General features: G+C 48.5%; 2 protein-coding genes across 2 annotated transcripts; both read right to left on the bottom strand.

Moving 5' to 3' along the window:
- Positions 1–68: 68 nt before the first annotated feature.
- Positions 69–2609, bottom strand: slc19a3a (solute carrier family 19 member 3a). The gene is given in 8 exon segments (XM_026192318.1): positions 69–257; positions 260–325; positions 417–558; positions 708–900; positions 1029–1107; positions 1350–1830; positions 1913–2148; positions 2463–2609. Coding segments are annotated over 8 exon segments (1395 nt in total). The 3' UTR covers positions 69–206.
- Positions 2610–3017: 408 nt separating this feature from the next.
- LOC113035726 (thiamine transporter 1) lies at positions 3018–25041 on the bottom strand. Its single transcript, XM_026191370.1, has 4 exons — positions 25025–25041; positions 23884–23987; positions 3438–3484; positions 3018–3170 (listed from the first exon to the last, which is right to left on the bottom strand). Exons 1-4 carry the CDS (start codon positions 25039–25041, stop codon positions 3018–3020), a joined length of 321 nt encoding a protein of 106 aa, XP_026047155.1.

A 25041-nucleotide genomic window follows, 5' to 3' on the forward strand; every position in this document is an offset into this window, starting at 1 on the left:
CATTTATATGGATGTGTGAAACATTCTTTTATTGTTTTTGTACAAAAAAATGATTTCTATTCATCATGTTGAAGTAAGTAATTTAAAGACTTTTTTTCTGCTACTTATGAACTAATGTGAGGTCAATTTAGGGATGGGAAACCATAAGTGATACACTATAACGCTCTATACGTGTTCAGAATCTGTGTTCTTCGCTGCCTGGAGTTTCATCTTTGTCTGGAGGAATTGTCTCTTTTCTGCTTCTTTGTGCTCTCCAAATACTGAACAGACCCCGAAGTAAAAAAACAACAGAGATAACCAAGAAGTAGCTGGAATACACGGTGAACTGCAAAGAAGAGTACATGTTTAAAAGGTTAATGACGCTAATGGACAAATAAACAGTGCTGCTGTACATATTTTGTGATCTGATGGCTTACCTGGGGAATGATGGCCAGGCCTAGCCCTCTACTGTCAACTACAACAGACGTGATAATCGTCTGTAGAGCCAGTGCTCCAAAGGTATTTGCCCCAAAGACTAGTGCATATCTTTCCATTGAGAGATCAGCTGCAATCTGATACCTACAAGCATAGAATTTGTCTTAATCTAAAGGTTGGGGAGGGTTTTTTTATTTTTTTATTTTTTTTTAGCTTTTTTGCTCTTATATCTGCAATAAAAATCAAACTAAACTGTGGTAAAGTATAACCCTGATGTGACTTGACACTCTTACATTGCTATAGTTATCAGCATCATGTACAGTGACTTGAAAACGACGTAACCGCTGTAGCAGACCCAAATGTTGCCAGTGAAAGTCATGAGGAACAGTGAAGCTGCACTCAGTCCAGAGAAACCACCCAGGGCCAGCTCTCCCCACTGCTCCCATCTTACCTCAGTAAAGCCTATCCCGTAGGCAGTGGCTGCACCTGGAAAGCATGTACACGTGGGATAAGACAAATTAGGACAGCTGATTAGGTACTGAGAAATCTTATGTGTCCCTGATAACTTCCATTTGATTTAGGGAGGGGGGGAAATGCCATCTAATGTTGCTTACTTAAGAGGTTTGAGACTGCCTCCACGCCTCCGTTGTAAATGCTGAAGTTCTGAGAAGGCTGCACATGCTCCCACAGCACCTGCGCAGTATGGTGTGGGTATCATTAAGTTGTTCAAGGATATGTGCGTGTTTAATTATTTCTGTTTAAAATATATATCTAAAATGCCTTTTATTAACACAAGAGAAGGCTTCAGCAACTACAAGGCACTACTTGTTCACTGCAGGTAAACCCATCGTAAAGCAGCCCCCAGTAGCAATTTGGATTGCTGCAGTGATGCTTTTACAGCTCACATTTTTGTTTATGCTGCCTTCATAACTGACCTGCACATAGTTGACAGTCTGGTTATACCCACAGGTAGCCATTGCCCACCACACAGACCAGTAGAGCAGCTGTCTAGAGGAATAGCAGTGGCGGAAATCCCTCCACAGCTGGAGGAGGACTTGGCCGCAACTCTGCGTAACGATAGATTCCTCAAGCTTCTCAGCATCAGGCTCTCCTTCTCCACTCTCCATTTCACCTCCTCCATTTTCCAGTGATGCATTTATTGTGTTTGACTGTTCTGCTGCATTCTGTCTCCCACGTCTTTGATGAAAGAACATGCTCTTCTGTGGCATTGGCAAGAAGAAGGAAGTGAGGAGAGCGATGGCAGTGAGAACCAGAGTGAACACCAGGATGTTGTTGTATGACATGAGGTCGAAGCTGACAAGCAGCTGACCCAACACGGAGCCCACTGTATACCCCAGGAGCTGGACACTGCGGCTGTAAGAGGTGGCCTTCCGGTATCTCTTCAAATCTATTACACTGTAATAAAGAGCATATTCAAAATGTCAAGTCTCCCATGAGCAATGCTAAAAATCCAAATCTGTGAGATGTACTACATGACCTGTAAATGTAGGAGAAGTAGGCTATGTCGCTGGCTGTCACGACTCCGTAAAAGAACTGCGTAGCCTGCATGGCTGGCACACTTGCTGTCCACAGCAGCAGTGCTGTGGTGATGAAGAGCATAACACACTGAAACACCACTACAGGCATGTAACGCAGCCAGTCAGTGAGAAGGAACACCGGCACTAGTACGGACAGATAGGAGTATGTCCACACTGGGAAAATTTGATTGTTGACCTGTCAGGGAAAAACTCATCAAAGGCAGGAAATGCATGACTTTATAGCAAATGATTAAAGGTTTCAGAATCTTGATTGGATTTCTATCACTTAGATTTTTTATTTTTATTTTTTTAAAGATGCCGGTTATCTCTCTGCTATGAATCACCAGCTTGTGTGTGCATGTGTGTGTGATTATTTGTAATTGCAGCATGTACAAAAGAGAAAGTTACCAACTTTTTCACCATAAGGACCGAAAAACTGAAAATCATTTCTTTTCTAAGTCTGTTTTGATTGAATTACACTATAGCCTTTCTAGCATATGTCATATATACCTGCTCAGTTGTCAGATTCTTATCTGGTCCTGTCAAAAATGGGATGAGAAAAGGCTCCAGTGGTTTAACTGTGCTGAAGAATCCATAAATGCAAAGCAGAATAGTGGGATACTTCCAGTCTGATCTCCACTTCTTCACTGCCTCCATGTTGGCTTTCCTGTTTCATGTGTGAGTGTGTGATGGGGGAAAAATACCTCACAACTCTCTAGGCATTTTGTTAATCAGCAACCTGGTCAAAGAGCAACACAATCTTGGTGACACTCGAGCACAAGCTGAGATAAAACTTTGATAAATTAAACAGGTAAGCGCCCAAAACTCTGGACTTTAATACCAATCAGAAGTAACTGTTTTATTGTGTTGTTTGTCTTCCTGTCTGGGTTGCAGATAGCAAAAATACACAACACATAAATGTTTGCTTTTCAGTGTATAAACGTTTAATGTTACAGTTTGTAGTGTTTAAGAAAAGCATATTTACAAGCTCTCGTTAGTTAATTTGCAGCTGTTTAAGGTAAATTAGTTCCAATCTTCCAAAAACCTGTTGGGCACTGACACAGGTCAGAGACGCTCTGCAGCAATCACCTCCTCCACACACTCAGGTTCCTTGGCTTCCGTGTGCCGGAGACAGGGTTTGTTCACACAGGCGGTGTAGGTTCCTCGGATCAAAAAGAGCAGCGAAATGACAGCATAGTAGCTGCCGTAGATGATAAACTGCAGAGCAGAGAGACGACACATAATCCTAAGCATTATTAGAATTATTTTATCTATGCTATGGCAGTGAACCACCTGCATCAAATAGACCTGCGTGCAACAGCTAATGATAACCACCAGGTGTCACTCTGTCCTCACATTTCAGTGCTTCAGTTAAGCAGCAGAACGCTGAAGGGGCCATCGGGTTCTTGACTTTGAGTTGTTGTTAAATCCCCGTGTGCTGCCATTCTAATACAGCAGTAGTATAATTACAGCCTGTACACGTACCTGCGTCACGATGTCCAGCCCCAGTACAGCTTCATCAACAACTGTGACTGTAATGCAGAGGTGGGTAGTAACGAGTTACATTTACTCCGTTACATTTACTTGAGTAAGTTTTTGAAAGAAAATGTACTTTTAAAGTACCTTTTTTGTGAGATACTTTTTACTTTTAGTTGAGTACATTTGTGAAGAAGAAACTGTACTTTTACTCCGCTACATTTGCAAAATTCGACTCGTTACTTTTTAAAAAAATAATTAGTTTAACACATTAGATAATGTAACGATGGTTAAGTGTTACTGGACAGTGACATGTTGGTTTTCTCTGCACACTGTTGTTGTTCCTTTAAGATTCATGTTTGGTTGGGCTGCAGGAAGTAGTGAGGGTGGTGTACAGGAAGGGGTGGGGGGACCTGGTTGTTCTGTGTGTGTGCCAGGCTGAAGAGAGGTGTAGTTCGAGAGCGCTTCCCCCTGAGTTAACAACCCGCTGGCTTATGTGCCGAATAAATGGACAAACTGAGACCCCAACCGTCTGGTTCTTGTGAACGTTACATTGGTGTCAGAAGTGAAGAAAGAAAAAAGAACCCCAGAACGCCCGAGACCCTGTTGCCGGCGACGCTTGCCGTTACGAGATGAGGATGTTGCCGGGCAGGATTAAGAAGGAGACGGAGGAGAGGGAGGAGAGGGAGGTTCGTCCGCGCTCGCCCGCCCATGGAGTGAGGGAAACGGCGCTGCGGCTGTCTGCCGAGGCTGGATTTTCTCCAGGTTTGACTAGGCTCGGGAACTGTTCGCACAGCGGCCGCGATTCCGGCGGGAAGGAGTCGACCTCGCTTGGCGCGCCGTCACGTGATGTAAACAAACATGGCGGCGCCCAGCAAGCTGCAGCGAATATAAAAACGCCTAAGTTCAGCGGCAAGACGCCATGGGAAGTGTTTATCGCACAGTTCGAGCTGTTAGCTGTTGCAGCTGGCTGGTCTGAGGAACATAAAGCTCTCCAATTGGCTTTGTGCCTGTGTGAGGATGCAGCTGCATGCCTGCTGCTGCTGACCGAGGAGCAGAGGGGAGATTATAATGCTCTGGTCGGAGCACTTCAGAGGCGCTTCGGGCAGTATAACCAACCAGTGCTGCTGAGGTCGGAGTTCCACAACAGACGCAGATTGCCAGGTGAGCCCCTCCGCATTTTGGCCCATGAAGTCGAGTGCCTTTGCCGGAGGGCGTATGACAGCATGCCACCATCAGTGCAGGCGGAGTTAGCTCGGGACCAGTTCCTGCAGGCCCTGAGCCCTAAAGAGCTCCGCATGTAAACTCAGCTTGCTCGGCCAGCCACACTCAGTGCAGCCCTGGAGCTAGCGTTGGAGAGGGAGATGCTTGCAGGATCCTCTGGGGGCGCTGACGACGCACACGTGGTGAGGGCTGTGTCAGCACCTGTGGAACAGATGGAGACGCCAGCGGGCCTGTGCAGTTTGGTGCAGACAGCTTCGCTGCAGTCGCCTTCCCCTCGGGCTGGCCCACACCGCCGACCTCAGAGCTGCTGGGGATGTGGACAACTCGGACACCTCATCAGGCAGTGCCCCAAGCTTGCAGCGGTTCAGGGAAACGCCCACGGGCCCGTGTAGGCGGGAGTACACGGGCCTGGGAGAACGACATCCCCACACCACCGCCACCTCCACCCGGTGCGGCCATCACTGTGGGCTGGACCCAGGTTGGCGGCTTTTGCCATGTTCCAGTGACGATTGCGGGGGTGTCCTGTACGGCCCTGCTGGACACGGGATCCAATGCAACGCTGGTCCGACCCGATATTGTCCCAACCGGAGCTGCTGTACAACCGACTAACGTGCAACTTAAGACTGTGACCGGTGATCTGGCCCCAATGAGAGGGAAGGGAGTGTTCCAGTTCAAGGTGGGGGACCTCGGTGTGTCTTATGCTGCCTGGGTGGCTGACGTGCAGGACGCCTGCATCCTTGGGCTGGATTTTTTACGAGCCATTGGTGGTGTACTGGACTTAGGCAAAGGCCTCCTCGTACTCCCTGATGGGAAGAAGGTGCCGCTTATTCCTCCCCCGGTCTGCACAGCATCTGCCGCGGCGTCCACCTCCACCGCAGAGACCCCTGCAGACCCGCCAGCAGAACAGCGAGCGGAGGAGGAGGAGAGGCTCTCAGCAGTGAGGAGTATCTGGTCAAAGAACTGTGAGGGGCTGACTCCACAGCAGCAAGAGAGTCTATGGCAGGTACTAAAAGAGTTTAGTGACATATTTGCCCTGAAAGAAAGTGATGTTGGCTTGACACACTTGGTAGAGCACGTCATTGAGACCGGGGATGCCCAGCCTATTAAAGTGCGCCCCCGCCGCCTGCCCCTGGCTCATCAGGAGGCTGCAGACAGGGAGCTGTGTGAAATGATGAAGGCGGGCATCATAGAACCATCTGATAGCCCGTGGGCCTCCGCGGTGGTGATGGTGCCTAAGAAAAAAAGTCCTAGGATGCGTTTCTGTGTGGACTACAGACCACTCAACAAAGTGACGAAGAAAGACTCTTACCCCCTTCCCAGGATTGATGAGTCCCTCGACTTAGTAGCCGGGTCCTCCTGGTTTTCCACCCTGGACCTGTGGAGTGGCTACTGGCAGGTGCCACTGTCCCCGGAATCCAGACCGAAGACAGCCTTCTGCACTAACAGGGGACTATGGCAGTTCAAAGTCCTGAGTTTTGGCCTTTGCAACGCTCCTGCGACCTTCGAGAGGCTCATGGACAGTGTGCTGGCTGGCGTCCCACGGCAACGGTGTCTGGTTTACCTGGATGATCTTCTAGTGCACGGGAGCTCCTTTGATGCTGCCCTGGATGCCCTGAGACAAGTGTTGGAGAGGGTGGCGGCTGCAGGCCTGAAGCTGCATCCCGACAAGTGCCACTTCATGAGGAGGGAGGTGGAGTTTCTGGGCCACAAGCTGGGTCGTGAGGGCATCAGCACTTTGGAGGAAAAAATTCACACCATTACCGAGTGGCCCACACCAGCAGACCAGAAACAGCTCAAAAGCTTCCTAGGACTGGCGTCTTATTACAGGAGGTTTGTGAAGGGCTTTTCCTCCATAGCCGCACCACTCTTCCACCTGCTGCAGAAGGACCGTGACTTCATCTGGACCCAGGACTGTCAGCAGGCGTTCGACACCCTCCGCAGATCGCTGACAGAGTCCCCAGTCCTTGCCCCCCCTGACCCCGCCCTGCCTTTTGTCCTGGACACTGACGCAAGTAATGTGGGGCTGGGAGCGGTGTTGTCGCAGGTTGGACCGGAAGGGGAGAAGGTGGTGGCGTACTTCAGCCGGGTCCTGAACAGGAGCGAGCGGCGCTACTGTGTCACATGACGAGAGCTGTTGGCTGTGGTGGCGGGGGTGAGACACTTTAAATACTACCTGTGCGGCACAGCATTTGTTGTCAGAACTGATCATGCTGCCCTTCAGTGGCTGATGTCTTTCAGGGAGCCAGAGGGACAGGTGGCTCGCTGGCTGGAGGAGCTCCAAGCCTTCAATTTCACCGTGGAGCACAGAGCAGGGACGCACCATTCTAACGCAGACGCCCTCTCTCGCCGCCCATGTGCTGCAGCTGGCTGCCGTTACTGTGAGAAGCGAGAGGAAATAGAGCGGGAACTCACGACAATAGACGGAGCAGCACAGCTCGCCTGCAGGGTTCTTCTGGTGGTGGATGCAGCGGAGTGGAGGGCACGGCAGGAACAAGACACAGACCTGCTGCCGGTCCTGCAGTGGCTGGAGAAGGGGGAGCAACCCCTTTGGGATGAGGTCACTGGGTTTTCCATCTGTACCAGGGGGCTGTGGGCCAAGTTTGCAGCTCTCAGGCTGAAGGAGGGGGTGTTGGAGCGTGCCTGGAAGGATCCTGCCACGGGGGAGGAGAGGTGGCAAGTTGTGGTGCCAAGGTCGCTGAGGTCAGCTGTGCTGGGAGCCTGCCATGGGAGCACTGGCTCTGGCCACTTTGGGGTCTCCAAGACTCTTCGCCGCCTCCGCCAGGGCTATTACTGGGGTCAACAGCGGAGGGATGTGGAGGACTTTTGCTGCAGCTGTGATGCATGTTCCTCACACAAAGGGCCACAAGACCAGTCCCGGGCTCAGCTTCAGCAGCAACCAGCAGGAGCCCCAATGGAGCGAGTAGCTGTGGACGTCATGGGCCCATTTCCTCGCACAGACAGAGGAAACCGCTATGTTCTTGTGGCCATGGACTATTTTACCAAGTGGCCGGAAGCATACACCATCCCAGATCAGGAGGCTGAGACGGTCGCTGATGTATTAGTGGAGGGGATGTTCAGCCGCTTTGGAACAGCAGAGACCCTCCACAGTGACCAGGGGCGTAACTTTGAGTCCAAGGTATTTGCTGCCATGTGTGAACGCCTTGGGACTAAGAAAACCCGCACCACCCCACTTCACCCCCAAAGCAATGGGCTGGTGGAAAGGTTTAACAGGACGCTGGCCCAGCAGCTAGCCATCCTTACCTCAGAACACCAACGGGACTGGGATTACCATCTTCCCCTTACCCTCATGGCCTACAGGTCGGCAGTGCAGGACTCCACCCAATGTACGCCTGCCCTGCTCATGTTAGGGAGAGAGCTGAGAACTCCTGCAGAGTTGGCTTTTGGGAAACCCCCGGACGCGCCAGAGGCACCACGGGGCCGGGACTACGCAAGGAAGCTGCAGGACCGGCTGGATTCTGCACATTCCTACGCCCGAGAGCAGCTGGCGAAGGCAGGCCTGCGCCAAAAGAGGAATTACGACATCACCACTAAAGGGAGGCACTTCCGTGCTGGGGAGCTGGTGTGGGTCTACAGCCCAAAGAGGAAGAAGGGACGGTGTCCTAAACTGGATAGCAGCTGGGTGGGGCCTTGCAGCGTCCTAGAGCGAGTGGGGGAGGTTGTTTACAGGGTGCAGTTGCCTCCTAGGGGGAGGATAGTAGCGCTGCACAGAGACCGGATGGCCCCCTACAGAGGACAGTCCCTCCCCTCCTTTCCAGAGGGACGTGTACAGAGCGTCCATGACCCTGCTCAGAGGGGCCCCCGACCGGGGCTGCGTTCCCCCCCCCTCGGACTCTTCACCCCAAAGCCCCGAAGCTCCGCGTCCTCCTCAGGGGCTCAGGAGGTCAAGGAGGGAACGTAGGCTACCGCCCCGCCTCAGAGACTGTGTCGTTCCCTCGGGGACGAGGAACTTATTGCTGGGGGGGCAGTGTAACGATGGTTAAGTGTTACTGGACAGTGACATGTTGGTTTTCTCTGCACACTGTTGTTGTTCCTTTAAGATTCATGTTTGGTTGGGCTGCAGGAAGTAGTGAGGGTGGTGTACAGGAAGGGGTGGGGGGACCTGGTTGTTCTGTGTGTGTGCCAGGCTGAAGAGAGGTGTAGTTCGAGAGTGCTTCCCCCTGAGTTAACAACCCGCTGGCTTATGTGCCGAATAAACGGACAAACTGAGACCCCAACCGTCTGGTTCTTGTGAACGTTACAATAACATGCCGCCAGTGGAGTTTCCCAGTTTGAAACTGTGGCGGGCAGAGCGGCCCAAGCGTTTCAAAGTAGCAGACACACGGAAAGAAGAGCTGAAGAGGATGAACAGCATTTTCCTCACATACAAAGAATGTTTTGCTTAAAAGGAGTACAAAAGAACAGCTATGTCTTCATTGTCGGTGTCTTCAGTGAGAGCCAAAACAAACCAACTTTTCAGCGTGAAACAACTCAACTCGTGTAACCTGAGGAAACGGTAAGTTTTCTCTAAATAGCTTTTTAGCTGTGGTTAGCTGGATGTCAGTCTTATGTTACAGCAGCTGTGTCGAGTCATGCGAGTCATATTTTCGGCGCTACGTTGTAGTGAGACAAGTTTGTGGGTGTTTTGTGCAGCTTCAGCTGTCCTGTTAACTGCTCGCTGGTTAGCCTATAAGCTAACAGCTAGCCTTGTTAATGACGCAAGAGTTCCACGAACATGCAAACAGCTCGTCTTTACTGCTTTAACTGTTAAAACAGAAGGCAATACTGCGGCTGACAGGGTTTATTATGTGAAACAGCGGTGTTGGAAAGGCTGTCAGCTGTGTGGGGGAGCCCCCTTGTGGCGAGAGAGCACAGCTGCACTATTGAGCACATGTTCCAGTGATTTTTATCCTACCGCAAAACAATAAGAGAAGGTACGACCTTTCCTATGCTCCCAGGATGTGGGTGTGAATGCCAGAGCACTCTGGAATGCACACAAAGTCTTGTAGTGAACAACAGCCTAAGACAGGGGTGTCAAACTCAAATACACAGTGGGCCAAAATTCAAAACTGGAACAAAGTCGCGGGCTAACATTAATATTTATTGAAAAAAAAAAAAATCTTCCTCCAGATATAAGAATGAATCTTTTCTTATGGACTCAAATAAGTTTTGCTGGAAAACTGAATATGGAACAAGCAAAGCTTAATACTAAACAATATATATATTAGCTGTATAATACCAGTGGGCAAGCTCTAATAGTAATTTGGTATGGCTTCGCGGGCCAAATGTAATTAGGCTGCGGGCCAAATTTGGCCCGCGGGCCAGAGTTTGACACCTATGGCCTAAGACATCAAACGGTCAACATGCAGTATTCTACCATATGCAAACTTATATCATTAAAAGATTATACTGACTACTAAGTATAATTTTCCATTGACAATAGGCAGACACAGGGAGAAGCAATGGGGCATTTTGTTTAAGTGCCTCACTACTCGGGCCGTTCATATTGTTACATCCCCCAGGAGGATGTCTCTTCTCCCTATTAACCCTTTGTTTTGTCCAGGCTCCACCTCCTCTGTCCTGATTGGATGTTGCGCAGAGTCCGGCTAATTGGTAAACAGCAGAGCACTATTTAAGGCCTGTGGAGCTGTGCTTCTGGGCCCTCTGGCCATGTTGGTTGCCATACTTGTGCAGGCTTGCATGCCTTTGTATTTTGTGTGAGCATTGTTGTTTCATGTTCAGACTGCTTGTAGGGGAGAGCTGCCTTTTGTTTTGACACCCTGTTTTCTCCTGTTTATGTTTTGTTAGGTCGGTTATGGTTATAGGTTGTATATTTTGTTTCTTTGGAGTTAGGTAAGTTTCTTTTATTTCAACATCAGGGATGTTTTGTTTGTTATGTTGGCCTTGGCTCTCCCTGACGTTATACCTCAGTCTGATCCCATCACCAGTATTAAATAAACCTTCTAAAATTACCATCTTGGCTCCTCCTTCTCTATCCACCTTTATGTTCGTCCCTTCAACCCCCTAGACTAGCCAGGGGATGTAACAATATAGACCTCCTGACATCTGTCGACACGGATTCCTTTTTGATGGCCTTCCGAAGGTTCATCGTGAGAAGAGGGAAACCGGCAGAAGTTTACTCGGATCAGGGGACAAACTTCAAAGGAGGGGAAAAGGAGTTCCAGCAGGCATTCTCCAGCATGTGTCCAGACCTCCAGCAGAAACTGGCTATGCAGCAGGTATGTTTCCGCTTCAACCCACCTGCAGCACCCCACTTTGGAAGCACTTGGGAAAGAGAAATCCGCTCTATCAAAAACGCCTTATACACCTGTTGGCTCTCAGACCATGAGTGAGGAAGTACTCAGGACCGTTCTTACAGAAATCTAGGGTATCCTGAATGCCAAACCCCTAGGTTATGTTTCTGCGGATGTGGCTGACATCGATCCAGTGATCCCTAACTACTTGCTCATGGGGCGGCCTGACAGCTCCCTACCTCAGGTAGTGTATCCCGAAGAAGAAGCGCTAGGGAGGCGAAGATGGAGACATTCGCAAATCCTGGTGGACAGATTAATAATAATAATAATGGATTGCATTTTATATAGCGCTTTTTGGGACCCCTCAAATAGGGCTGCATGATTAATCGTTAGAAAATCGCGATCTCGATTCATACTTATGAGCGATCTCATTTCCAAATGACAACGATAAAAAAAAAAAAAAAAGACGACGACGACTGTACCGCATTTTGATCCGGGACGTACTCTGCATGAAAACAAGCGCTCACTCTTCCTGCTCAACAAATGACAAGGGCGGAGCCTTATACTACGTGATACAGAAGCTGTGCCGTGTGATGCTAAAATTAGCAGGGAAAAAACAACGGAGAGCACGTCAGGGATGACGAGAAAGTGACAGGAGAAAATCCGTCCCGGTCAACCACCCAAACATCAATAACGGGAACCTTATACAGCGCTTCCCTATACACGTCGAACTCCCGCAGGCACAAAGAAATTAGAGGCTATTACTTATCACCTGACCAAAGATATGACTCCCATCAACACTGTGCAAAACGAGGGATTTAGGAAAATGATCAACACCCTAGACAAACGCTACACAGTGCCGTCCCGCAACTATTTTTCTATTGTTGCACTACCTGCTCTATACACGCAGTGTCGAGCAACGGTGGAGGCGGAATTTCAAGCAGTACAACATTTTGCGGCAACAACAAAACGTGAGACATTTGTTGTTTTTATGTTTATTTATTGTTTTTATGTTCAGTTTCAACTGTTACGAAGTTGATGTGCAGTTAATAAGTGCAATAAATATTTATACTGGAAAAGAAAATCGTGAGAGAATCGTGATCTCAATTCTAAGCCAAAAAATCGTGATTCTCATTTTATGCAAAATCGTGCAGCCCTACCCTCAAAGCGCTTTACAATACCACTATTCATTCACTCTCACATTCATACACTGGTGAAGGCAAGCTACAGTTGTAGCCACAGCTGCCCGGGGGCAGACTGACAGAGGCGAGGCTGCCATATCACGCCATCGGCCCCTCTGGCCATCACCAGTAGGCGGTAGGTGAAGTGTCTTGCCCAAGGACACAACGACCGATCATCAGACACTATTTGCCTAATCTCCCAACTCGGATGAAGTGGCAGAGACCCATGGAGGACATAAAAGAGGGAGCGGTTGTTCTGCTGGTGGATCCACAGCTACCCAGAGCATCATGGCAGATTGGGAGAGTTACGAGGATTCTTACTGGCTCTGATGGCCACACCCGAACGGCAGAGGTGAAGATACGTGACAGAACATACACCCGGCCTATAGTATGTCTGATTGTGCTTCCGGCGATCAAGGATGAGGATGACCAGGTGGGGGATCCCTCGTCTGTATAGACAGCCTTTCCATGGAGTCAATTTGCACCGCAAATTGGGGGGCGGCTATGTTGGAAAGGCTGTCAGCTGTGTGGGGGAGCCCCCTTGTGGCGAGAGAGCACAGCTGCAATATTGAGCACATGTTCCAGTGATCAGAGTTTATTTGAGCTAACACAGGGCAAAAGCCACCTGGCAGACTGACTCAGCAGGGGATGTCTACACACGGTGTGAGTCGTGTGCGTCGCTAAAGAACTGTGAGTAGACGTGGAGCCCTGCCTGGAAAGGACAGTTTTAGTCTTTTATGCCATTTGGACATTTAGTGGATGTAGGAGTGCAATGTGTATTGACCTGTTCGCTATGTGGCTAGTTCATGCTACTAATGGTACTTGTTATGCTACATACTTGCTAGCTGTAAGCTAAACCCATTTGGTGTTTTGTGATATATTGTTGTTGGGTGTATTGGCAGTCAGTGTCATGTACTGTAAGGGTTTGGGAGTAGTGTATGAAACTTGTGCATGTAGATGTTCATATAGGAATTCCCATTTGTAGTTCTGGTTAGATTTGAAGAAAGCTAATGAATCATAATTCATGACTTAGATATTTATTACATTCAGTATTCTGAATATGTTTTGTTCACAGACCACACCCACACCCCTCACCACTCTGTAAGCCTGCGGTTGCATTACTGTGTTGCTCTACTGTGCTGTTAAGATGAGGAATCACAGTAAAGACGGTATAACCTTTATCTGTGCGTCCTGTGTGTTCTGACCGACACCCCAAGGTGAACACCACTGCTATTCAGCCAACGCCTATACAGTCGTTGGTTCAACCAAAATTAACAAGCAGCTTGTTTAGTTTAAACAGTCTGCGTTAAGCTGGGCAAACACTGTGCAATTTTTTTCAGTCACGTTATTCCGCTCCAGCTCAAACTGTACAATTAAATCGCAGGGGTTAGAAGTTCATAGGTCACGATGCAGGGTCTCACACTATACGGCCTGATGCTCTGATGTGACCTGAGTGCTCAAACTGTGCGTCCATAACATGAAGCTTATCATACAAAATCTGTCTCTCGCTCTCCCTCTTTGTGTCTTTCACTCACTCACACAGACACACACACACCCCACCACCATCAACTTTGCTAAATTACTAATGAAAAACATTGACCAGGCAGCTGTGATTAGGGTTGCCAACCGTCCCTTAAAAAACGGAATCGTCCCGTATTTAGAAACAAAAGCACACGTCCCGTGTTGAGCTAATAAGGGACGCACTTTGTCCCGTAATACAGTGAGAATCAAAAGTAGTCTATAAATGTTAATGGAATTAACGCTTTGTTTGAAAGCATAACTCCCAGCCCCTCTCCTGCTTTGTGACCAATGAGCTGACAGCACACTTATGACAATTCAGATTACCGCTCATCTCATTGGTCGAGGACAGGTCGCTTGCGGAGAAAATACCGGAAGACAACAGATGACCACAACAAGAAGCATGGCCAACAGGGAAACAAACGCCGACACTGCGGTCTCGGACGACAGTACATCTAAAGCTGGGCAGACACTGTGTGATTTTTTTCAGTCGCGTTATTCAGCTCCTGCTCAAACTGCACGATTGACTCGCAGGGGTTAGAAGTTGGTAGGTCACGATGCAGGTCTCACACTATACCACCCGATGCTCTGATGCGACCCGAGTGCTCACACTGTGCCTCCATAACATGAAGGTTATAACAGAAAATCTGTCGCTCTGTCTTTCACTCACACAGACACACAAACCACCACCATCAACTTTGCTAAATTGCTAATGAAAAACATTGATCAGGCAGCTGTGAATGAGCAGCAGTGTAAATCCAACTATTTTCACGGTTGTTGTGGTCGTGATAATTTTGTGATGCCACATCGAAAAGGCTCGGATGAGCTTTCCGAAGTTCTACAAGTTGTGCCTCCATCGCTTGTGTCCAGATCACACGCTGCACAGCCGTGCTGCTCCGTCTTTTTCACCGACGTTTACGTGTTTGCGCGTGAGCAGTGTGAGCGGCTCACGAGCAATTGATGATCGGGAGCTGCTCGAGGTGTTAATCGCTTCTCGTTACCCCACGTATACTACACGATGCACGATGAAGGCCAAAATTGGGCCGATCACCAAATCGGTCGCACGACTCAAAAATCGTCTCAAAATGGGCCAGAAATCGCACAGTGTAAGCCCAGCATTAGAGCAGCAATGTTTGTTCGCTCAGAGAAAGCTCAGGGAACCCTTAACCAATTTCTTGTCCACCAGGCCACGGCAGAAGCAGATATGGTATGTAAACACTGGTTTGTTTTTTAAACCCTCTGGTTAAGGTTAATATGGGCATGTGCAGTGAATATCAGCGCTATGTGGCCAGAAGTGTGATAATATAATTTATTTTGTGTAATAAACAACTGCAAGGATAGATGATTACAACAAATAGATGACTAATACATAAAAGTAATACATAGATGAATAATGATGATGAGTTATGATGCGTAATCATGGGAACAAGTGGGTTTACAAACAGGAGCAGCTGATTAGCATTAGAAAAGCTGAAATAATACCTCAACTGAAGCCAATTGTACTAAATGCACTAAATGTGCACAGTTACAAGAATATTTTTCGTTCTATTGCTTTCTATTAATTTATATAATTTTAAGTTAAGCAGGACAGAGTTCTTTTAAAGAAAGATTTACTTTTATTCTAAAAAGTTAAGCATGACAGGCTTCTGTTTAAGAAAGAGACCTGTTTTACTGTGTTAATGTTGTCATTTTGAGCTAAAAATAAATGGCTAAATGATCATTTGTTTCCCATATGGTCATATCACAAAGAATATGCATCTGCTTAAATCAAATTCAAGTCAAATGGTTAAAAAATAATTTCACACACACAAAAAAGAGCTACCACACTGGGAAGGGTGAAGACAACTAGGTTGCCCGGCCCTGGCCACGAGGTGTCCCTTATTTATTTTTCAGGGAGTTGGCAACCCTAGCTGTGATTGAGCAGCAATGTCCATCCAACTCTTTTCATAGTTGTTGTAGTCGTGATAATTTTGTGAGGCCACATTGAAAAGCCTCGGATACGTAAGCGTAGAGCTGCCACCCAGGCAAAAGAAAAATAGAGCTATATCACGTTATAACATGAAAAGTATATTGTTCTAACAATATACTTTTCGTGTTTGTACAATAGACTATCATGTTAGTACAATATACCTTTCACGTTTGAACAATATAATATCACGTTACTACAATATACATAATTATCACGTTCATACAATATAAATATTATATTGTACGAACGTGATATTATATTGTTCTTTTTTTTTTTTTTTTTTTTTTTTTTTAAATGACATCAGAAACAGCAGTATGCGACATTACGTGATGGCAGAGCTTCAGTTCATCCTTTGTCATTTTTTTTTTTTTTTTTTTTTTTTTAATAAATAGGACAGGGGGAATGAATGAGAGAAAGAGGGGGAGAGAAAGAAAGAAAACCAAAGGGGAGAAGAGACGGTGAGAAGGGGGGGGAAGAGAGAGAAAAAAAAAAAAGAACTCCTGGGTCACCTGTATGGAGAAAAAAAACCAAACAAACAAAACAAACAAACAGAGGAGACAGCAAACAACAAAGAGTAACATAATAATAGAGAAAACAAAGCACCATCACAATAAACTAGCTAGTCATAGATATCAATATTTACTAAATAATAAACGATATTGTGCAGCACGCAAGATAGACAGCGCACAGTGTGCTTTGAGGCAGCAGCCAAGAAAGCTTTAGTCCGCGTCTGTGAATACCCATGTGTGCATACCTGTGTGGATCAGCATGCTTGCATTCCAAAGGTTTCTCCATGTAATGATCTGCTAGGGAGTGTGGGGGGGCCACAGCCCCGTCCTCCAGGGTGTGAAGCGGGTATGGAGGAGATCAAAACTCCAGACATCCAGAGGCCCCCAGAACACAAGAGACCATGGAAGACCAACAGAGGGGCAGCCGCGCCACTGTTCCAGTAAGAGCTGAGGAGAGTCCTAGATCACCATCCTTCCAGACCATCTCCGAGGCAAGCTTTCCCAGATGAATGTGCCTGATCCCATCTGCCGGTGGATCACTGACTTCCTGACGGACAGGAAGCAGCACGTGAGGCTGGGGAAGAATGTCTTGGACTCCCGGACCATCAGCACCATCAGAGTGGATTATAACACAGAAGCAACATTACTGAGGGTAAGGACGATCTCTTTATGGTTTCTGACAGTGGGACTCATTTCTATGCTTGTCCTGCTAGACCTCAGTGCAGCATTTGATACCACTGATCATTTTGCTGTGGAGATTAGATCCCACTGTGGGATCTAATCTCCACAGCAAAATACCAACAGTGGCACTGTTGGTATGAAAGGTACTGTGCTGCCATGGTTCAAACCATATATTTCTAACAGACTCTTACTTGTGCATATAAATTGTGAGCTTTCTTTACACATGAAAGTCAGAACTCCACAGGATTCTGTGTAGGGACCAATGCTTTTTACATTTTTACATTATACATGCTTCCTTAGGTGATATTATTAGAAAACACTGCATACATACTCACTGCTATGTAAATGATACCCAGTGATATTTATCTATGAAGCCAGTTGACACAAATCAGTTACTCATGAAGACCTGAAAGTCCTGTAATTTTCTTCTTCTAAATTCAGACAAAACTGAGGTTATCATATCTGACCCTAAAAATATGACCTCTAACCAATTTGGGATTACCTTGGCCTACACAATGAGAAATCTGATATGTCCTGTATTATTCACATTAAACAAACTGTGCATGGGACTGCTTTCTTTTATCTGCAAATGATCTTTAAAATGAGAAACATCCTGTCTCAAAGTGATCCTAGTTGATTCAGATAATGAGAGAAACCACATATTTCCCACATAAGCTTCTCCTCACTGGCTTTCTGTTAAAACCACAATTCAGTTTAAAATCCTCACATGCAAAGCATGAAATGCTTAGGCTCCATCATATGACTCTCTCATCATTGCTCTTGGGGACTTTAACAAAGCCAACCTGAGCCATGAGCTTCCAAAATATAAGCAGTATATGAAATGCCCGACCAGAGAGGAGAGGACATTAGACCACTGCTACAGCACAATCAGCGGGGCCTATCGCGCGGTGCCCCGCGCTTCACTCGGACTTTCTGACCACGTCATGATCCACCTGATCCCCGCGTACAGACAGAGGCTGAAGCTCTCCAAACCTGTCGTGAGGACCAAAAAACTGTGGAGCAACGAGGCTGTGGAGGAGCTTCGCACGTGTTTGGAGACCACAGACTGGGACACAATGAAGGCTGCTTCTAACAGCTTGGACGAGTTTACGGACACTGTCACCTCCTATATCCACTTCTGTGAGGACAGCATTGTGCCATCACGCACCAGGGTGAGTTATAACAATGACAAACCCTGGTTCACCCCTAAACTCAAAAAGCTGTGGCTGGAAAAGAGAAAGGCGTTCAGAAGCGGAGACAGGGACTGCTACAGAGAGGCCAAGTACAGGTTCACTAAAGAAGTGGACATTGCTAAACATCAGCACTCTGAGAAGATGCAGCAGCAGATCTCAGAGAATGACTCGGCCTCTGTGTGGAAAGGTTTTAGGAATATTACCAACTACAAGCCTAAAACCCCCCACTCCACTGATGACTTGCTCTTAGCCAACACCCTTAACGACTTTTACTGCCGTTTTGACGAGCCATCAGGCAGCCTTCACACCTCCAACGGCCCCAGCAATAGAGGCACTTTGGACACTCATTCCCCCACCTCTCCCCCCTCCATAGAGCCATCACCACCTTCAAACACTTCACCTACAACACCCCCCTCCTCACCCCACACAAAAGAGGATTTCACACCACCTCCTCCCACCACAACTCTTCATATTCATGAAGCAGATGTGAGGAAGCAGTTTAAGAGTCTGAATGCTCGAAAAGCTCCCGGCCCAGACGGTGTGTCTCCTGCCACCCTCAGACACTGTGCAAACGAGCTGGCCCCAGTGTTTTCTGGCATTTTCAACTCCTCACTGCAGGCATGTCATGTGCCTGCCTGCTTCAAGTCCTCTACCATAATCCCTGTCCCCAAGAAACCTAGGATCACTGGACTAAATGACTACAGACCCGTGGCTCTGACATCTGTGGTCATGAAGTCATTTGAGCGCTTGGTTCTCTCCCATCTCAAGACCCTCACGGCCCCCCTCCTGGACCCCCTGCAGTTTGCATACAGAGCCAACAGGTCTGTAGACGACGCCATCAACATGGCCCTACACTTCATCCTGCAGCATCTAGACTCCCCAGGAACCTACGCCAGGATCCTGTTTGTTGACTTCAGCTCTGCCTTCAACACCATCCTTCCAGACCATCTCCGAGGCAAGCTTTCCCAGATGAATGTGCCTGATCCCATCTGCCGGTGGATCACTGACTTCCTGACGGACAGGAAGCAGCATGTGAGGCTGGGAAAGAATGTCTCAGACTCCCGGACCATCAGCACCGGCTCCCCTCAGGGCTGTGTTCTTTCTCCTCTGCTCTTCTCCCTGTACACCAACTGCTGCACCTCCACCCACCAGTCTGTCAAGCTAATCAAGTTCGCAGATGACACCACCGTCATTGGGCTCATCTCTGACGGGGATGAGTCTGCCTACAGGAGGGAGGTTGAACGTCTGGTGTCCTGGTGCAGCCACAACAACCTGGTGCTGAATGCCCAGAAGACAGTGGAGATTATTGTGGACTTCAGGAAGCACACAGCCCCACTCCCCCCCATCATCCTGACTGACACCCCCATCACCTCTGTGGACTCATTCCGCTTCCTGGGTACCACCATCACCCAGGACCTGAAGTGGGAGCCCACCATCACCTCCGTCATCAAGAAAGCCCAGCAGAGGATGTACTTCCTGAGGCAGCTGAAGAAATTCAACCTGCCAACACGGACGATGATGCAATTCTACACTGCAATCATCGAGTCCATCCTCACCTCCTCCATCACCGTGTGGTACGCTGGAGCCACTATCAGGGACAAACAGAGACTGCAGCGTGTTGTGCGCTCTGCTGAGAAGGTGATTGGCTGCAGACTCCCATCTCTGCAGGACCTGTACACCTCCAGGACACTGCGGCGTGCAGCCCGGATCTCAGCTGACCCTTCTCACCCTGGACACAGTCTGTTTGACCTGCTCCCCTCAGGCAAGAGGCTCCGGTCCATTCGCACCAGAACCTCTCGCCACAAGAACAGTTTCTTCCCCTCTGCTGTTGGACACATGAACAATAACCACATGACTGTCCCCGCCACTAACACATGACCCTACGCTGTGTCACTGCATCATTTCATGTCTGGCACTGATCACCACCTGCACTCATGTATATATCTTTCTACGTAGCATTCATAATTCTTATTCTCATGTATATATCACATGTATATCTCATGCACATATCTTTCTTTCTACATAGCACTTTAATTCTTATTGTTTGCACTGAAGCACCGCAGCAAATTCCTAATGTTGTAAACCTCAACATCTGGCAATAAACCCATTCTGATTCTGATTCTGATGAGGGCTCGCCCAGCAGCCGCGGAGCAGAAGTCAGGGGGAGTTGCAGTGACGCGCCCGTGAGCTCCGCCGGCCCCCAGCTGTGCCTGAGTGACCGAGCCCCAGGCCGAGAGGCCGGGGGCACCCCACCTCCAAAGGGGCCCGAGCGAGCCCCAGGCCCCAGGCCCCGACAAGCGGCCGCCAAGGAGTGAGCCGGTGTGTACCCGGACGCCCACCCCCAGACACAAAGAACCACCAACACACCGACACCTGAGGGAGTCCGCCACCGGCAGGGGAAGTGGTGGTGGGTGGAGATAGGCCTCCAAACCTTGGAGGGCCTGAGGTGTCCCCAGAGAGGTGGCGTCTGATACCCAACCTGACATATAGACACAGACATACAGGCACACACAGACACAAACATCCATTCCCACCCTCATGCTCTCATATGCACTCACTCCACACTCAACCAACGTGGAGACAGACATAAAGAGACACTGTACACACGATCACACTCCCCAAGCGTACTCTACAAACCGGGTCTAGGTACCCTTGCCCCTGGAGGGGGGAATTGCACCCAGACCCAGGTGGTGTTACCCTTTTCCCTGCGGTGGGGAGAGGCAGACCACCCCGACTCCGCAGCAGCAGGGAGGCCCCACACCCTTATTTATTTTTCAGGGAGTTGGCAACCCTAGCTGTGATTGAGCAGCAATGTCCATCCAACTCTTTTCATAGTTGTTGTAGTCGTGATAATTTTGTGAGGCCACATTGAAAAGCCTCGGATACGTAAGCGTAGAGCTGCCACCCAGGCAAAAGAAAAATAGAGCTATATCACGTTATAACATGAAAAGTATATTGTTCTAACAATATACTTTTCGTGTTTGTACAATAGACTATCATGTTAGTACAATATACCTTTCACGTTTGAACAATATAATATCACGTTACTACAATATACATAATTATCACGTTCATACAATATAAATATTATATTGTACGAACGTGATATTATATTGTTCAAATGTGAAAGGTATATTGCAGAAACCTTTAACGTTATAACGTGATATAGCTCTATTTTTCTTTTGCCTGGGTGGCAGCTCTACGCTTACGTGCTCAGATGAGCTTGCCAAAGTTCTACAAGTTGTGCCTCCATCTCTTGTGTCCAGATCACACGCTGCACTGCCGTGCTGCTCCACCTTTTCACTTTCATTTCTGTGTTTGTGTATGCGCAGTGTGAGAGGCTGCGTTGAGGGGCGACAGGATTTCAAACAGGTTTGATTATCTTGTGACCATACGATTGATGATTGGGAGCTGGTCGTGAGGTTTTAACTGCTTTTCGTTACCCCATGTATACTACACGATGCACGACACACAATTAAGGCAAAACTCGGGCCGATCCCCTAAACGGTTGCGCGACTGAAAGATTGGCTCAAAATGGGCCAAAAATCGCACAGTGTATGCCCAGCTTTTGGAGGCTAGCTCCAAACAAACATCCGCAGCTTGGCAGTGTATACAGCACTATAATGACCAGACCTAATTCTTTTGAAAACCATACATCTTTCCACAGGTCTCCACTAGACATCACCTAGACCCAGAGCTGCATGAGGCCAGCACAAACAGCGGCCTATTCGACGAAGATGATGGATCCATGGGGTCAGGAAAGCCAGAAGCAGGGGAGCTGGAGAGGTACCTTTCATGTCCATTCACTGGAGGTGTGGATCTATTGCATGGCTTTCCTCACATCAAGAAGCTGTCGATCAAAGTCAATACAGTTCTTCATGCATCTGGAGCTTGTGAAGGACTTCTTAGTCATGCAGGACTCCTATTCACTGCTAAACAGTTAAAGCTTCACAGAAAGAACCTCGAGAGCAAACTGCTGCTGAAGCTTAACTATCACCTCACTGACTGAAGAAATGGCACATTTTTGCTAAATATGCAGAAATAAATGCACACTTATACAATTTATGGAAAACTGAGCTGCCTTGTATGAACATGAAGATGCCTCGTTCTAATGTTTTCTCTGAGGCTGCTGTGCCATTTGGAGCAAAAATGAATATAAAGTTTACAGCATATCTTGTCACTGGAAATTGTTTGCACTGTTTATATATTTATATTATTTACTGTAGATATTGGTGAAAAAAGCTTTATGTTGTGAAAAACTGAAATCTGGAAATTAGAATTGTTGTGCCTTATTTTGTTGATGTTTTTACATATATTCCTTTTGAACATAATAAAATTTGTATGTTTATTTATTTTTGTTTTTCTAATAGCATTTATTTATAAAATAAATCGGACATTTTAAACAGTTACTCGCTTCTTGAGTAGTCTTTTCGCCAAACACCTTTTTACTCTTACTTGAGTAACTTTTTTGACGACTACTTTTCAAGATGGGGGTCCCCATCTTTAAGAAGGGGGACCGGAGGGTGTGTTCCAACTACAGGGGGATCACACTCCTCAGCCTCCCTGGGAAAGTCTATGCCAGGGTGCTGGAAAGGAGAGTTCGTCCGCTAGTCGAACCTCGGATACAGGAGGAACAATGCGGTTTTCGTCCTGGTCGCGGAACACTGGACCAGCTCTTTATCCTCTCCAGGATACTTGAGGGTGCATGGGAGTTTGCCCAACCAGTCTACATGTGTTTTGTGGACTTGGAGAAGGCATTCGACCGTGTCCCTCGGGGTGTCCTGTGGGAGGTGTTGAGGGAGTATGGGGTGTCTGGCCCATTGCTACGGGCCATTCGATCCCTATACAACCGCTGCAAGAGCTTGGTTCGCATTGCCGGCAATAAGTCGGACTCGTTCCCGGTGGGTGATCGGCTCCGACAGGGCTGCCCTTTGTCTCCGGTTATGTTCATAATTTTTATGGACAGGATTTCTAGGCGCAGCCAAGTGGCAGAGGGCTTTCGCTTTGGTGGCCTCAGAATCTCATCTCTGCTTTTTGCAGATGATGTGGTTCTGTTGGCTTCATCGGGTGAGGGCCTCCAGCTTGCACTGGAACGGTTCGCAGCCGAGTGTGAAGCAGCGGGAATGAGGATCAGCACCTCTAAATCTGAGGCCACGGTTCTCAGCCGGAAAAGGGTGGAGTGCCCACTCCGGGCCGGGGATGAGTTCCTGCCCCAAGTGGACGAGTTCAAGTATCTCGGGGTCTTGTTCGCGAGTGATGGGAGAAGGGAGCCGGAGATCGACAGACGGATTGGGGCTGTGGCTGCAGTAATGCGCACGCTGCACCGGTCCGTCGTGGTGAAGAGGGAGCTGAGTGTAAAAGCGAAGCTCTCAATTTACCGGTCGATCTACGTCCCTACCCTCACCTATGGCCACGAGCTGTGGGTAGTGACCGAAAGAACGAGATCGCGGATACAAGCGGCAGAAATGAGCTTCCTCCGAAGGGCGGCTGGCCTCTCCCTTAGAGATAGGGTGAGAGGTTCGGCCATCCGGGAGGGGCTCAGAGTAGAGCAGCTGCTGCTCCACATCGAAAGGAGCCAGCTGAGGTGGTTCGGGCATCTGACAAGGATTCCCCCTGGGCGCCTCCTGGGTGAGGTGTTCCAGGCATGTCCCACCGGGAGGAGGCCCTGGGGCAGACCCAGGATACGCTGGAGAGATTATATCTCTCGGCTGGCCTGGGAACGCCTTGGTGTTCCCCCGGATAAGCTGGAGGAGGTGGCTGGGGAGAGGGAGGTCTGGGCCTCTTTGCTTAGGCTGCTGCCCCCGCGACCCGGCCTCGGATAAAGCGGATGAAGATGATGGATGGATGAATGGACTTTTCACTTTTACTTGAGTAATAATATTTTAAAGTAATGCTACTCTTACTTGAGTACAATTTTTGGATACTCGACCCACCTCTTCTGTAATGATGGTCTGCAGTGAGAGGGCTACAAAAGTGTTGATCCCAAAAGTCAGAGCATAGCACTCCATGGAGAGGTTAGAGGCGATCTGAAACCTGCGGTGACAAAGTCCTTATAATTATGAGAGATTCAGCACATACTCTAAGACTGCAATAGATTTGTGTGGCAATGAACCAGTAAGCTAACTCTAAACTAATATTGTCATCCTTTCCTCTGTATTGAACTGACAAAACAGTCATCCATCCATCCATCCATCTTCATCCGCTTTGTCTGGGGCCGGGTCGCGGGGGCAGCAGCCTAAGCAAAGAGGCCCAGACCTCCCTCTCCCCAGCCACCTCCTCCAGCTCTCCTTTCCAGCACCCTGGCATAGACTTTCCCAGGGAGGCTGAGGAGTGTGATCCCCCTGTAGTTGGAACACACCCTCCGGTCCCCTTTCTTAAAGATGGGGACCACCACCCCGGTCTGCCAGTCCACAGGTACTGCCCCTGATCTCCACGCAACATTGCAGAGGCATGTCAACCAGAACAGCCCTACAACGTCCAGAGCCTTCAGGAACTCGGGGCGGACCTCATCAACACCAGGGGCTCTGCCACCAAGGAGTTGTTTAACTGCCTCAGTGACCTCGCCCCTGGAAATTGGCGGGTCATTCCCCTCATCCCCAGACTCTGCTTCCTCCTCGGAAGACGTGTCAGTGGGATTAAGGAGGTCCTCGAAGTATTCCTTCCTACCTGTCGGCTGCCTCCGGAGTCCCACAGGCTAACCAAGCCCAATAGGACTCCTTCTTCAGCCTGGTGGCTCCCTTCACCTCTGGTGTCCACCTTTTGGTTCGGGGATTACCACCACGGCAGGCACCAACCACCTTGCGGCCGCAGCTCAATGCAGCAGCTTCGGCAATGGAGACGCTGAACATGGTCCATTCGGACTCAATTTCCCCAGTCTCCCTCGGAATGCTGTTGAAGCTCTGCCGGAGGTGTGCGTTGAAGATCACGCGGACTGGGGCCTCTGCTAGACGTTCCCAGCACACCCTCACTACGCGTTTAGGTGCACCGAGTCTGTCCAGCGTCCTCCCCCGCCACCTGGTCCAACTCACCACCAGGTGATGATAAGTTGACAGCTCAGCCCCTGTCTTTACCCGATTGTCCAGAACAT

This window comes from Astatotilapia calliptera, chromosome 14 (genome assembly GCF_900246225.1).
Source record: "Astatotilapia calliptera chromosome 14, fAstCal1.2, whole genome shotgun sequence".
In the NCBI taxonomy this organism is placed as follows: domain Eukaryota; kingdom Metazoa; phylum Chordata; class Actinopteri; order Cichliformes; family Cichlidae; genus Astatotilapia; species Astatotilapia calliptera.

What these genes read in the sequence shown, in the direction of transcription:
- LOC113035726 (XM_026191370.1), bottom strand. An exon ending in CATCATTACAGAAGAGGTGG is followed by an intron (nt 3,485 to 23,883) that starts GTCGAGTATCCA and finishes TCTGCATTACAG; the next exon opens with TCACAGTTGTTGATGAAGCT. An exon ending in GGCTGGACATCGTGACGCAG is followed by an intron (nt 3,171 to 3,437) that starts GTACGTGTACAG and finishes TCTGCTCTGCAG; the next exon opens with TTTATCATCTACGGCAGCTA.